The 13,677-nt window shown below is 51.2% G+C and overlaps 1 protein-coding gene across 1 annotated transcript in view; it reads right to left on the bottom strand.

Moving 5' to 3' along the window:
- Nucleotides 1-13,677, bottom strand: part of CHST8 (carbohydrate sulfotransferase 8) — a 54,757-nt gene that overhangs the window by 3,480 nt on the left and 37,600 nt on the right. The window contains exon 3 of the mRNA XM_078606902.1: nt 145-900. Within this exon, the coding sequence (XP_078463028.1) occupies nt 145-900 (756 nt within the window). The remainder of the gene's footprint in view (nt 1-144; nt 901-13,677) is intronic.

Here is a 13,677-nt window from a genome sequence, read left to right as displayed (position 1 = left end):
TGCCAGAAAAACGGGTAAAACCCTATTAGAAAACATTAAATCGTCACTTTCCAGAATCTCAGCACGAGAGACGGACAGCCTCGTCGCGACCGACGTCCGCTTCTCCTGCCCTCCTCCCCCCCACGAGCGCCGCCCCCCACCCACCTTGGTGTAAGTTGCGAGCCGCCGCTCCATCTCGGCGCGCCCGAAGCTGTCGAGCCTCCGCAGCCCGTTGGCGTAGTGCGCCGCGTCGTGCGCCACCTCCCCGGCCCTGCGCGCCGCTCCGCTCAGCACCATGAGCAACCGCTTCCAGTTGGTGCAGCCCACCTTGGGCACCTCGCAGTAGAGCAGGCGGTAGCGGTCCTCCACGTAGAGGCGCGACACCTGGCGCGGAGACACGGGGGCCACCGTGCCGCTACCCGCGCTGCCGCCGACGCCGTAGCGCGCGCACAGCTGAGCGATCTGCGCCCTGCGCGCCGCCTGCGCCTGAGCCGCCGCCTCCGGCAGGGCGGAGAGGTCGAGGCGAGGGTCCCGCGGGAAGTCGGGGCCGACCCGGTGCGACGGCGGTGACGGTGGAGGCGGTGACGACGACGACGATGATGACCGCGGAGAGCCGTGAGGTCTGAACGCCGCGTGGTTGAGAACGGAGGCGGTGGTGGTGGTTGTTGTGGTGGTGGTCGAGGAGGTTGCGTGGTTGCGTGACATTGCAGCCGCCGCCGCCGCCACTGCTTCGTTGTCGAAGAGGTGCGATGGATGGGCTGCCGACGAGAAGACCGAGGAGGAGGAGGATGAGTTGAAGGTTCCAAGTTCTCGGTTGAGGAGCTGCCGCTTCTGTGCCGCCGCGTTCACGGCCACTCGGGCCTCGGGGGGAGAGAGGGCGGCCGAGGAGCGAGCGGGGAGGCGATCGCCCTCCTGCGAATCCTGCGGACGTGAGAGAGGCGGCGGACATTCGTCATCGTCGTCGTGGTCCTCGTCGTCCTCATCAATGTCATCATCATCATCATCATCAAATCATAATAATTATTCACTTTCAGTATGGTCAGTGATCACCATAGTCATCATCATCATTCGGTCCCATCATCGCTGCCGTCGTCATCATTCAATCATTTATGATCAAAGTTGTTCGATCACAATCGTTCATAGTCACCCAAACATCAGCTTTCAGTCATTCAACTTCATCATCATTGTCGTCGTCACAGAAGACGGTGACCGCATCGCGCACTTTCAGATGCGCTCCTGTGGCCATCTGAAACGCTCTTCCTGCCGATATTAGAAAGCCATTGGAGCTAATCACACTTTTAAATCATCAAGATTTAAACCAATTTCTTTAGAAAGGCTTTTGGTGTTTAATTCGTTGTCTTTCCCCCGCACCTCCGATTGGCACGGTTGGCCACGCACGGTGCGAAAGAAGTTCAACATACAGTACAGGCATACATACATCGCATCGTGATGCAATAGAAACCTTCACAGCGCCTTGTTGCACGTAAATCTGTGCCGCCCACCGATATGAGACGACACGAGGCTTTTGACGAAATCACGGATGTGAAAATAGACTGCGCGCGTGAACAACCAATAACCCTCTCACAATTCTAAATTGGGAAGGGAATGCGCAAAGTCATGAGAGCCAGCACACGCTGTGCCCAATGAATCTTGACGGGGAGACTGGATGTAATCGTTCAACTGCAGAACAATACGCACGTAATTCAACATTGCATATACATGTGCGTGAAAAAATACATTCAATCGCTGCTGAATGTGGGCTTACCCACGCCATGTCAGTCGGGGGATTGTTTGACCACACTTCGCTGTACGCTGGTCAGTGTAGGTTGGTGATGTAGGCATGGCAGCGGTCACCCACCACTGATGTCACCACAGCCAGGAATATAGCTCAGGCGGCCGGTTCATAGTGTCATGTTGGTAAGGTGAACCACCTTACCAACGTTACAAGGTCCTCCTAAATTGTCCTTGCATTGTGAATCCTCCGTGCAGTTGCATTCACTACACATCCCATCCATTACTCATTCCCAAATAATGAATATTCCCATACATTACACATTCCCATTAATGGCACATTCCCATTAATTACTCATTCCCATACAAAACCGCCACTGCTTCTGGGGTGAGACTAACTATGGAGCAGCAGCCAAAGGAGGGCACAGAGAGAAATAAAACACCCCGTTACAATTTCAATACTTGGCCAATAACGGTTAATTATTTGATTACCGTTTGACATGTATGGAGTTTCGATTTAAAGCTTTCGTGACTGCAGGGATTTATCTTCTTGGTTTTTTCGGTAAAGTCACGTAGAAGGGAAATAATAAAATAATAAAAATTAAACATAATAAAATAATTCTCACGACGTTTCGGCCACAACGCAAGCAGCCGTCATCAGGTGAAGACGCTGTCTTTCCGACAGACCTGTTCTTCACCTGAGGACGGCTGCTTGCGTTGTGGCCGAAACGTCGTGAGAATTCTTTTATTATGTTTTATTTTTATTATTTTATTATTTCGCTTCTACGTGACTTTACCGAAAGAACCAAGAAGATGTGTGGAGTTGTAAAAGGATGAACTCGAATTCGCCGTGTGAAATGAATGGTCACAGTTAACGTTGTGCCACACTAAGCGGCACCGATTTCAGCTCCGGCCCACGGGCTAATTGTTCACCAGCTGCTTGGCGAAAATTCCTACCCACGCTGCATCAAGCACGGGGCACTTGCTCGACCATACTTCACCACGCTGGTCGGGTTGAGTTGATGAAGCGGTGGGGGCAGAGTGGGAAGTTGCGGAGGGGGGGGTGGAAATGTGATGGAATCGGTTGCAGCCGTGGCAGGGAATTGAACTCAGGTTTGCTGGCTTCATTTGTGACCACAGGGCCGCACGTCTCTGCAAGCGCCGCTTCTCGCGCTTACCGCCACCTCAATTTACCCATCAACATTTCGAGCAGCCGCTGTTGTTTATCGACATTCTTCGCCTCGAGAGAGCAATCCAGCCGGCTGCTATTTATTTATCCCCCCCCCCCCATGCCGCTCTCTCTCGCCTCTCTCTCTCTCTCTTCCCCCCCTTTAAAGTAAACACGCGACGAGACTCATTGCGTCAATTGCTCAATCGGCCGTGAATTCACGCTGGTGAACTTTAACGGGGGGGGGGGGGGGGTGGTTCGTCGTGAATGTGCGGCGGTGTCACGGGGTGTCGCGTCGTCACGGGGCTCCCGTCGACGTCTGCAGCGAGGGCAGCAGCAGCAGCCGCAGACGTTCGCAGTTTAAAGGGCAACATCTTAAGTGCGCACGCTGCCCCCATGTGTGTTTGTGTGTGTTTTCTTTCTTTCGCGAAGGGAATTCGCGGGTCCAGAGCAAAAAATAACTCTGCCAAGCCCCCCCCCCCCCACATCCCCCCCCAAACGACCCCACCATTATTTTTAACTAGGCTAACGTTAATTTCGAAAGAATGGTAATCGTTTACGGACACTTTGTCAATCCACTGCTGGATGAGTGCCCCTCCTCCACGCTGCATCAGTGGCGGGGATGGATTTGTTTGACTGCTTCACGACACCGGTCAATAGGGGGCTGGGGGGGGTGAAGGAGAGAGAGCGAGAGTAGATGCTGGCGGCATAGAAGCATTGCCCATTGTTGACCGCGCTGTAGCCCCAGCGACAGCCTATAACACCTGTTATGCACGGTGCTCACCCATCCAGGCACCGTTCAGCGGATGAGCCAGCCAGAGGGCCAGGTCGGATATCACACGCCGTTGATATTGGCCGCGAATTGAACTCGGGTGCACGGTGCAGTGCGTTAACCACTGCGCCACCGCTCCCCCCCCCCACCCCCCATTTCTAAAATTGAATTGTCAAAAAAAAATCCACATTGCGCCTTCTCTAAAAAAACACCAGCGGCTGTTGGGGTGAGACTGACTAACTGCGGAATGGCAGCCACAAGTAGAGAACAAGACGACGGCTTTTGCCCTGCGGCAACGGGTTCCGTTGATGTCTGCAAGGCTGCAACAGACAAGACGTGAAGGTCAACTCCACGAGCAATGCAACAGATTTTTTTTTTGGCCAGGACAGCAAATGTGTGCGTCTAGGAGGGTGTCGCGTCAGGGCAGAGCGACCGGGGGGGTGGGGGGGGGGTCCGAGAAGACGGCCCGAAACTTTCGCACCTCCGATGAGCACGGTGGGCTACGCACGGTTCGAATGAAGTTCAGCGTGTCGTAACGCAGTGCGAACCGCGCTGCGTTTGCTTCAGTGCGGCTGACAACACTTTTTTGGTGCTAATAATAGAGTCGTGCTAGTTATTTACACAAGAGAGTTGTCGGTTGAACGCGCTTATGTGTACCCATAAAAGCTGTGCTTTTTAATGCGTGCATTCAATCTCAAGTAGACAAACATTGAACGGGGTAATTCAACATTTAAATTACGAGAGGCTCTTCGCTTAATAACGCCTGTGCATTTATTTGCACGTGCAAAATTCTAAACCGAGTCGTAAGATTCGTATCCCTCTGGTGGTGTGTCCCCTGCGTCGGGATGTCTCCACCGATCCAACGCACGTGCACGAGCGGGTTTACACGCAAATCTCCACCACAGATGGATTCAAGAATCCATTTCTTCGCACCGCCGTCTGCCCACCTCGCGGGCTACAATAATTATGAAGGAGATTCTTCTCGAGACGCTGCGGCAAAGTCGTCCGGGTTTTTAAAAAAAATGAATTTCGCTGGGCTCTCTCTCACCACGTGACTTCTCTTTCGTGTTGTGCGCGCTGCATTTAGCGCCACGGCGCGTGGATTTATAGCGTCTGTTTGTTTTCTGGTGACTTTGTGTATTTCATATCGGAATCGCATCCAGTGCCGTTGCTGCTGGCGGCAATAAAAGTTGTTTAAAAGTCGTCTCCGCCAAAGATTGCGCAATAATTTCCCATTGCGCAAGAGAGGCGACCTCACTATTGCCGATCGTTGCAGTACGAGGCGCGGGTGGCGATGATTGAGAAACCGAGGAACGGGTGACTTCACTTCGCCCAACAGGAGCGTGGATGATGATGATAATAATAATCTCGGCCAACATCAGTGGCCGTCAGCCAGACGGGTGGCGCAGACAGCCATCGTTTTGTTGTTTTCGTCTTTTTTGGGGCCTGCATTCGCGCCCTGGATTCTGACCCCGTGGCTTACGATGCAGTCGTCGTCCACTCGAACGTCCGGGACGCATTGATTGATCGGTGGATTTTTCTCTCACATTAACACGGCTTATTCAATGCTAAATTCTTCTGTTGATATGGTGGAGTTTTATCTAACATTAACACAGCTTATTCAATGCTAAATTCTTCTGTTGATATGGTGGAGTTTTATCTAACATTAACACAGCTTATTCAATGCTAAATTCTTCTGTTGATATGGTGAATTTTTCTCTCACATTAACACAGCTTATTCAATGCTAAATTCTTCTGTTGATATGGTGGAGTTTTATCTAACATTAACACAGCTTATTCAATGCTAAATTCATCTGTTGATATGGTGAAATTTTCTCTCACATTAACACAGCTTATTCAATGCTAAATTCTTCTGTTGATATGGTGAAATTTTCTCTCACATTAACACAGCTTATTCAATGCTAAATTCTTCTGTTGATATGGTGAAATTTTCTCTCACATTAACACAGCTTATTCAATGCTAAATTCTTCTGTTGATATGGTGATTTTTTCTCTCACATTAACACAGCTTATTCAATGCTAAATTCTTCTGTTGATATGGTGAATTTTTCTCTCACATTAACACAGCTTATTCAATGCTAAATTCTTATGTTGATATGGTGAATTTTTCTCTCACATTAACACAGCTTATTCAATGCTAAATTGTTATGTTGATATGGTGAATTTTTCTCTCACATTAACACAGCTTATTCAATGCTAAATTCTTATGTTGATATGTAAACTCCTTTGTCAAGGCGCTCTTCTCCTCCCACCCCAGATTAAAATACGCTGCCAAGCTTAGCAGTGTTCATTGGAGCGCTGTCTTTCCGACAGCTCTGTGTCTTCACCTGAGGACGGCTGCTTGTGTTGTGGCCGAAACGTCGTGAGGATTTTATTTTATTATGTTTTATTTTTGCTTATTTTATTATTTCTCTTCTACGTGACTTTACCGAAAGAACCAATAAGATAATCGGTGAATGTTCATTGTGTTTCCATTCATGTACGTTGTGTGGATTTGGTTCATGTCACCCCCGCAGACACTTCAGGCGCTGTCATTAACTCAAATCATCAAACAAAAGAGTTGACGACTGTACTTAAATAGAAGTCGCGACCATGAATTGCAACAATTGATCGAATTAACACGTTAGGGGCAAATATAAACGTGTCGTTAAACCCGCCACCACCCGACACAGCCAACTAGTAAGGCTTGTCACGTAAACGAATCGGCATGTTCTATTTACATGACAACGCTTACTAATCGGCTGTATTATGAATTGATCGCATTATTAGGAGTGGGATTGAATTGTTATCACTCGTAATATGCGGGTCCCTACCATAGGAGCTGACGTCATTGTTTCCCGAGACACATCTACACTCCCAATGTCTGTGGGGCCGTCCATAAATGACGTCACGCGATTTTGGACGATGTTTGACCCCCCCCACCCCCCTCGTCATACGGCGTCACAAAAAGTCAGACCCCCCCCTCAAATATGACGTCACAAAGCTCTGCCCCCCCCCCCCAAACAATATTTCCATTTTGAAAATAAAACATGGTTCAAATCGCTTTAAACTATTGTCATTGTCGTGCGTATTTAATGTGGCGTTGCACTCTGATATCGTAGGAGAAAACATTTATTAAAAAGTCTATTTCATTAAGTAGAACGTGTTGTCTAGATTTATTTAAAGTTGCGCATTTTGATGTGACGTCACATTCTCAACCCCCCCCCCCCCCTCGTCACACATCATCACAAATGTCTGACCCCCCCTCCCCCCCTAGGTGCGTGACGTCATTTATGGACTTCCCCTGTGCCGAGGCGTGCCTTCACTAACACGCACTGACCAGCGTGGTGAAGTATGGTCAAATGGTGCCCGCGCCCCTGGCCCCGCAGCGGATGGACAAGGGGGACTGTGGCTGTAACGGCCACGTAGGGATGCAAATAGAAATGTTCTCCACTTATAGACTGGAAATCCAGTGACCGAGACAAGCCGTCCGATTCGTCTGCTATGCAAATGTCGCCCGACGCCTCTGACTTTTCACAAAGTTTGAGGGTCGCGGTGACATCACGCGAATACGCGCTCCGTCCGGGACGCGTCATCATTGGGGCCGTGACGCCTCCGCCTGTCGCCACGGTGGTGACGATGTTGTTAATTCCCTCGCCCGGTATGCAGGAGGTCGTGGGTTCGATCCTGACCCTGACGCCTGCTGTGTATTTGGAGTTTGCGTGTCTCTCTCTCTCGCTATGGTGAGATGTTAATTCCCTCGCCCGGTATGCAGGAGGTCGTGGGTTCGATCCTGACCCTGACGCCTGCTGTGTATTTGGAGTTTGCGTGTCTCTCTCTCTCGCTATGGTGAGATGTTAATTCCCTCGCCCGGTATGCAGGAGGTCGTGGGTTCGATCCTGACCCTGACGCCTGCTGTGTATTTGGAGTTTGCGTGTCTCTCTCTCTCGCTATGGTGAGATGTTAATTCCCTCGCCCGGTATGCAGGAGGTCGTGGGTTCGATCCTGACCCTGACGCCTGCTGTGTATTTGGAGTTTGCGTGTCTCTCTCTCTCGCTATGGTGAGATGTTAATTCCCTCGCCCGGTATGCAGGAGGTCGTGGGTTCGATCCTGACCCTGACGCCTGCTGTGTATTTGGAGTTTGCGTGTCTCTCTCTCTCGCTGTGGTGAGATGTTAGCTCCCTCGCCAGGTATGCAGGAGGTCGTGGGTTCGATCCTGACCCTGACGCCTGCTGTGTATGTGGAGTTTGCGTGTCTCTTTCTCGCTATGGTGACATGTTAACTACCTCGCCCGGTATGCAGGAGGTCGTGGGTTCGGTCACGACCCTGGCGCCTGCTGTGTATGTGGAGTTTGCGTGTCGCTCTCCTCGTGGTCGCGTGGATTTTTCTCTGGGTACTCCGGTTTTTTTCCTTCCACATAAAGAGTCAACATGTGCTTAGAATAATTGGCTGCTATAGATGTGTCACGTGATAAGCCTCTTCGTTGCGCTATCATTTGTGGTCAGGTCGCTTCTGGAAAACAGCTATACCGTATAGCTCAATGGGCCTTACCTGGTTAAATAAAAAAAACACGTCAATTGTGAGATTAGTGAGTTGGTGGTGATGATGCGATGCGGAGTTGTGGCGTTGGAACAAGTTTGACCTGACTCTCAAGCCCCTCCCACCCCCTTCCGCCACCACGCAGCATGACGCCGTCAAACAAAGGGCAGCGCGGCCCGGCTGGAACCAGACTTTCTTGTGGGGCGGGGCGTGGTGGCTGACCCACGAGACGCTAAAAGGACAAAATTGTTAAAGGTCTGCAACATAAACGGAGACGTATTTTTTGTTTGCTTACGAGGATGAGCGCTTCCTTGAAAGAGCAGCACGGATAGATAGAAAGATACGGTCGGATACAAAGTGTGTCGAGTGAGAGTTGGGGGAAATTGGTCAACTTTGTACGGATACAAAATGCTATTCGTAATTATTCAACCGTCAGTCGCCTCCTTTTCGCTCTACTATCGCTATGGTTACTGTACCCGTGAACTTTGCTCGTTGAAACGTCCACCTCTGTCGAGGACTCTGTCAGACTGATTCGTCCCATCCACACTCCAGATCACAACAGCACACTCGCTCACTCATTCACTCACCCACGCAGTCACCTCACTGCAGGTGACAACAACACACTCACTCAATCACTAACTCACTCATCTACACACTCACCGCACTTCTGATCACAACAGCACACTCATTCACTCATTCACCCACTCACCGCACTGCAGGTCACGACAACTCACTCATTCACTCACACACCCACTCACTCACCCACTCACTCACTCACTCACTCACCCACCCACCCACTCACTCACTCACTCACCCACTCAATCACTCACTCACCCACTCACTCACCCACCCACTCACCCACCACCCACTCACTCACCCACTCACTCACTCATTCTCTCACTCACCCACTCACTCACTCACTCATTCACCCACTCACTCACTCATTCACCCACTCACTCACCCACTCACTCACTCACTCACTCACCCACCCATCCACTCACTCACTCCCTCACCCACTCACCCACCCACTCACCCACCACCCACTCACTCACCCACTCACTCACCCACTCATTCACCCACTCACTCACTCACCCACCCACTCATTCACCCACTCACTCACTCACCCACCCACTCACTCACCCACCCACTCACTCACTCACCCACTCACTCACCCACTCACCGCACTGCAGGTCACCACACTTCTCGTTCTCCCACTTCCCTGACTCCGCTGGGCTTCAGAATGCCCTCCCACTGCCCCACCGCTCAAAGTCACTACAACCGTTGCGTAATTCAAAGAACGTATCCATTACAACGTCAACGGTGCTGTTTGTTGCTGACCGTTTAGCATGTTGGGCCTTCAGGCCCTTGCTCAGCAGCCGTGCTTAATGCAAATACATTGAACTTATGTAGGATGTTTGAATCTTCATCTTAAGGGCGGTTTTCAATGGTGAATATTGTTTATTACTAGAATCATTTTTCGCCAAACCTTTATTCTGCTTGAATAATTATCACCATCCATTGCGTACTATGAACACAATTAAACCCACAATTCGTTAAATATACCACTAGTTAAAGTATGATGTGTTGTGCATCACTGAATAGGTGCTCGCTGACAACACTTAAAGACAAAAATGGGATAATTGATCTCTTGGCTTGGAGAGGCCTTTTTCATCCAGCAGATGATAGATTATGGCTGACGACGACGACGATGATGACACACAAAGATCAAGCTCCCCCATATAGTCAGATACATTGTTGGGGCAAGTGCCTCCCTATTGGTCTACACACCACACCAGGACCGGTTCAGATAATCTGGTGTTAGCCGTGAGCGGGAATCGAACTCTCCAGGTTCGCAGAGCAGCGCGCTAACCGCTACGCTACCGCACCCGGCAATGCCACACATTCAGCCAATGGCGACGAAGCAAATTGCTGCGATTTAAAAAAAAATTAGTTTGTTTCACGGGATGCTCGTTATCGATCCCCCGTTTCGCGTGCCCGTGCCCCGCCCGAACCCAATAAACATTCAAACGTAGGGCAACATTGGACCAACTTTCGGCCGACGGCATCTGACGTTGCCCCAACGTCGCCCCAACGTTTGCATGTGTACTGGGGTTGAGCAAGGGGGGGAGGGGCAGGGTTCGAATCCACAGGCCACAGAGTGCTGAAAGAATTAAGATCTGATAGCGGTTGCCGTGTTACATAACCACCACACACCGCTTCATCACGGGAGGCTGAGAATAGCGGCTGCATCCAGAGAACTCGCGCGCGCTCGCACGCGCTGGGGAGGGGCTGATCGAAAACCCCTGCGCCTGACGAAGGTATAGAAGTGGCCCGGCGACGCGGGGTGAACGGTGCGGTCTGAAGTGACATTTGGTGGTGGCCGCAGTGACTCGGAGATCTGATGCCACGTCAGAGCGCTGAGCTGGCGCGCTGGGACCCTGGGCTGCAATTTTAAAGGGGCAGCCCCGCAATTACTTGGTCACGTCACTGCTGGTGGAAGGGCCTCAGCTAGGGGGCGCCCTAAGGATAGTTTGTCTCACGTGACATTTGGCCTGCTCCTCCACGCTGGTCAGACGTCTTGGATAAGGTTGTGTTACCCACACTTTACCCCACCATACACATTGAGTACTGATGGGTGGACAAGAGGCTTGGGGGGGAAGGGGTCATGAAGCTTGCACCATCGTGTCAACTGTTTCAATGAGTGCCAGCAAAAATACCGATTATATTAAACAATCGATTTTTTTAAATTCATTGGGATTACGCAAGTGGTGATAATTAAACGTTTGACTTGATTGCTACGTGACGTATAAAAGGTGTGGCCCTGGTGAGAATATCGAAGTGACTTCAGAAGTAAATTGGTGACTGCATCCTCCCCAGGACGTTATCTGAGACAGGATGGTGCACTGCTCACTGCGAGAGTTCTGAAAGCTAATTTGTCACTCGTCGCAACGGACAACACGATTCGCAAGATAGTTGTGGGGGGGGGGGGAGAAGCATTTGTTAGAAAGATTTCATAGCGATTACAATTTGTGTGTTTGATATAATCTTGGAATCGTTGAACTGAACAAAAAATAACACCCGCAGATATTATGAACTTAAATCGCTTGAGGAATGTTTCGGGGGAATTCAGCGAAATCTGGAGCGAAACTAAGAAGGTACTCAGCACACCAACAAAGCTCCCGGCGCTTTCCGCGTGTATCCACAGCTAAATCATCGCCCCGGGAGAAAAGCAATTTTCTAGTGACAATGAAGAGTGGCGTGCCGGCCCTGAACAAGTTGTTTGAGGAGTGGGACAAAGAGTTCTTCTGGGCTGGGATTGAAACCTTGGAACATCAATGGACCGAGTGTGAGTTTGACTTCAAGGTGACCGCTCGCGGTGCGGTGGTGGTTTGGGTGGGAGCCGATAGTTTCATCAAGGTCGCTCATCGCTTCCCGTTCTGTCAACCCGTCTCGTACCCTCCCCAACATCTCGCTTAGCGGCCCACCCTCCCGCTACGGACAGAGCGGCATCGGTGCCCGGTGCCATAGAGCTGAAGGGCACGCAGACGAACGCCAGCGCAGCCGCTACATACATCGGTGGGGATGGGGCTGTCAATTAGAAGGTCTCATTACGATAGCCACCCCCGGGCAATTGCGCTCGGCACGGAACGCATCAGCCAGCGATGCAGGAGAAACGCGGGGGGGGGGGTGGAATAATGATCTTAACTTACTGCTAACAGCTGGCCTGCTTGATGAAGGATGCTAATAGTGCACATACTGGCGAAACGATCCGAGGGATATCAAACGAGCTGTATTTTTAAAGGCGCTTCATTTTGCCGACATATGTACCGTTTTAATGAGCAGCCCACACAAAGCGTCTTGTTCCAGTCGCAACTTTTAGCACGCAAACCTCTTGGACGGTGCAATGTTTCCCGCGACTCGCGCGGCTAAACGAACAAAACTGTTTCTACCCCCCACCACCCCCCACCCGCCCACTTGCGCTCTCGTTATTTCCCCAATCGTGCCACATCGTTAGACAAAGTCCCCGTTCGGATCTTTCACAGATGATTTGCAACCCTCCGCGTTAAGAGAACGGCCCGAAGGAAGTGTATGTTGCAGAGCTACCTCTGGGAACGCTTTCAAGGGACCTCTGTTCCACAGACCAGGGGGACATCGCGTTCTCGCCGGCTCTGCCACTGCGCGTATGGTTTGCCACGTGACAATTAAACCGACATTTTTGAAAACTCTCACAAGCTTCAATTCACCTGTAGCGCGGAACCACGTTTTAATGTGATGGCTTTTGTGTGTGCAATCATTGGTGGCCGGGCTACGGCCATCGACTCGCTCCATTTGAGATCCCGGATTAATCACAGGTGACTGTATGGATCCGAACCCGGGATCTCGGCTGGACCAGCTCAACTCGCCGACCTCCGAGCCACTGGGCCCCCAAGCGTGTGCTACACTGTTCAAGAATGTCTCCATCTGAAATGGTATACCCTACTCCTCATACAAGGCGACTAAGCAGCAAGTGGATGAGCTGGTAGTCGGGAGCACATCTGCTTTTCGTTCTGACATCATTCTGTCTTCCCGTGCTGCCACTGCACACACGCGTAATGGGTCACGTGCACGTCGTCCGCTCGCTCTCTGGGCAGCACTGCCGCTGAGGTCAGGGACTCCCTGGGAGGAACTGGGTCGGAGGTGGGAGGAAGACTTCGAGGTTAAACCACCGCAGGCAATAGCCGACGCACTGCTGCTGTGCTGTTGCTGCTGCTGATGACGCTGCTGTTGATTATAATATTATGATGCTGCTATCAATGATGTTTATGGTGTTCATGCTATTCCTGCTACTGATGATGATGCTTCTATGCCTTTTGCAGATGATGATGACCATCATCATCATCATAATGATAATGATGGTGCTCCTGGTATTGCTGCTGATAACAATCTGTTGCTGTTGATTATGATGACGGTGATGATGATGATGATGCGTACAAAGACCCCCCGTGTAGCCTGACTGTTGAGAGCGAGCAGCACCTATGAAGGCCGGAACAGCACACGAAGGGGCTGGGTGGCCAACACCGCGCCCTACCGCCTTTGTCTCCCTACTGGCGATGATTTTACACACCGCACCCAGGTACTCATTTGGGGCCGAGTCGACCTAGGGGAGGCCGACGGCCGATTCCGACAATTGTCTCGCTGGGCGTTGGCCTTGAGCGGCAATCAAACTCGCACGGACACGCACACACACACACGCACACACAAACGCACACACACGCACGCACACACGCACACACACGCACGCACACACGCACGCACACACACACACACACACGCACACACGCACACACACACGCACACACACACACACACGCACGCACACACACGCACGGACACGCACACACACACACGCACACACACGCACGCACACACGCACACACACGCACGCACGCACACACGCACACACACACACACGCACACACGCACACACGCACACACACGCACGCACGC

Source organism: Lampetra planeri, chromosome 26 (assembly GCF_965212315.1).
Source record: "Lampetra planeri chromosome 26, kcLamPlan1.2.h2, whole genome shotgun sequence".
Lineage (NCBI taxonomy): Eukaryota > Metazoa > Chordata > Hyperoartia > Petromyzontiformes > Petromyzontidae > Lampetra > Lampetra planeri.
Note: the sequence above shows the minus strand (reverse complement) of the source record. Positions and strands in the feature narration are given on the sequence as shown.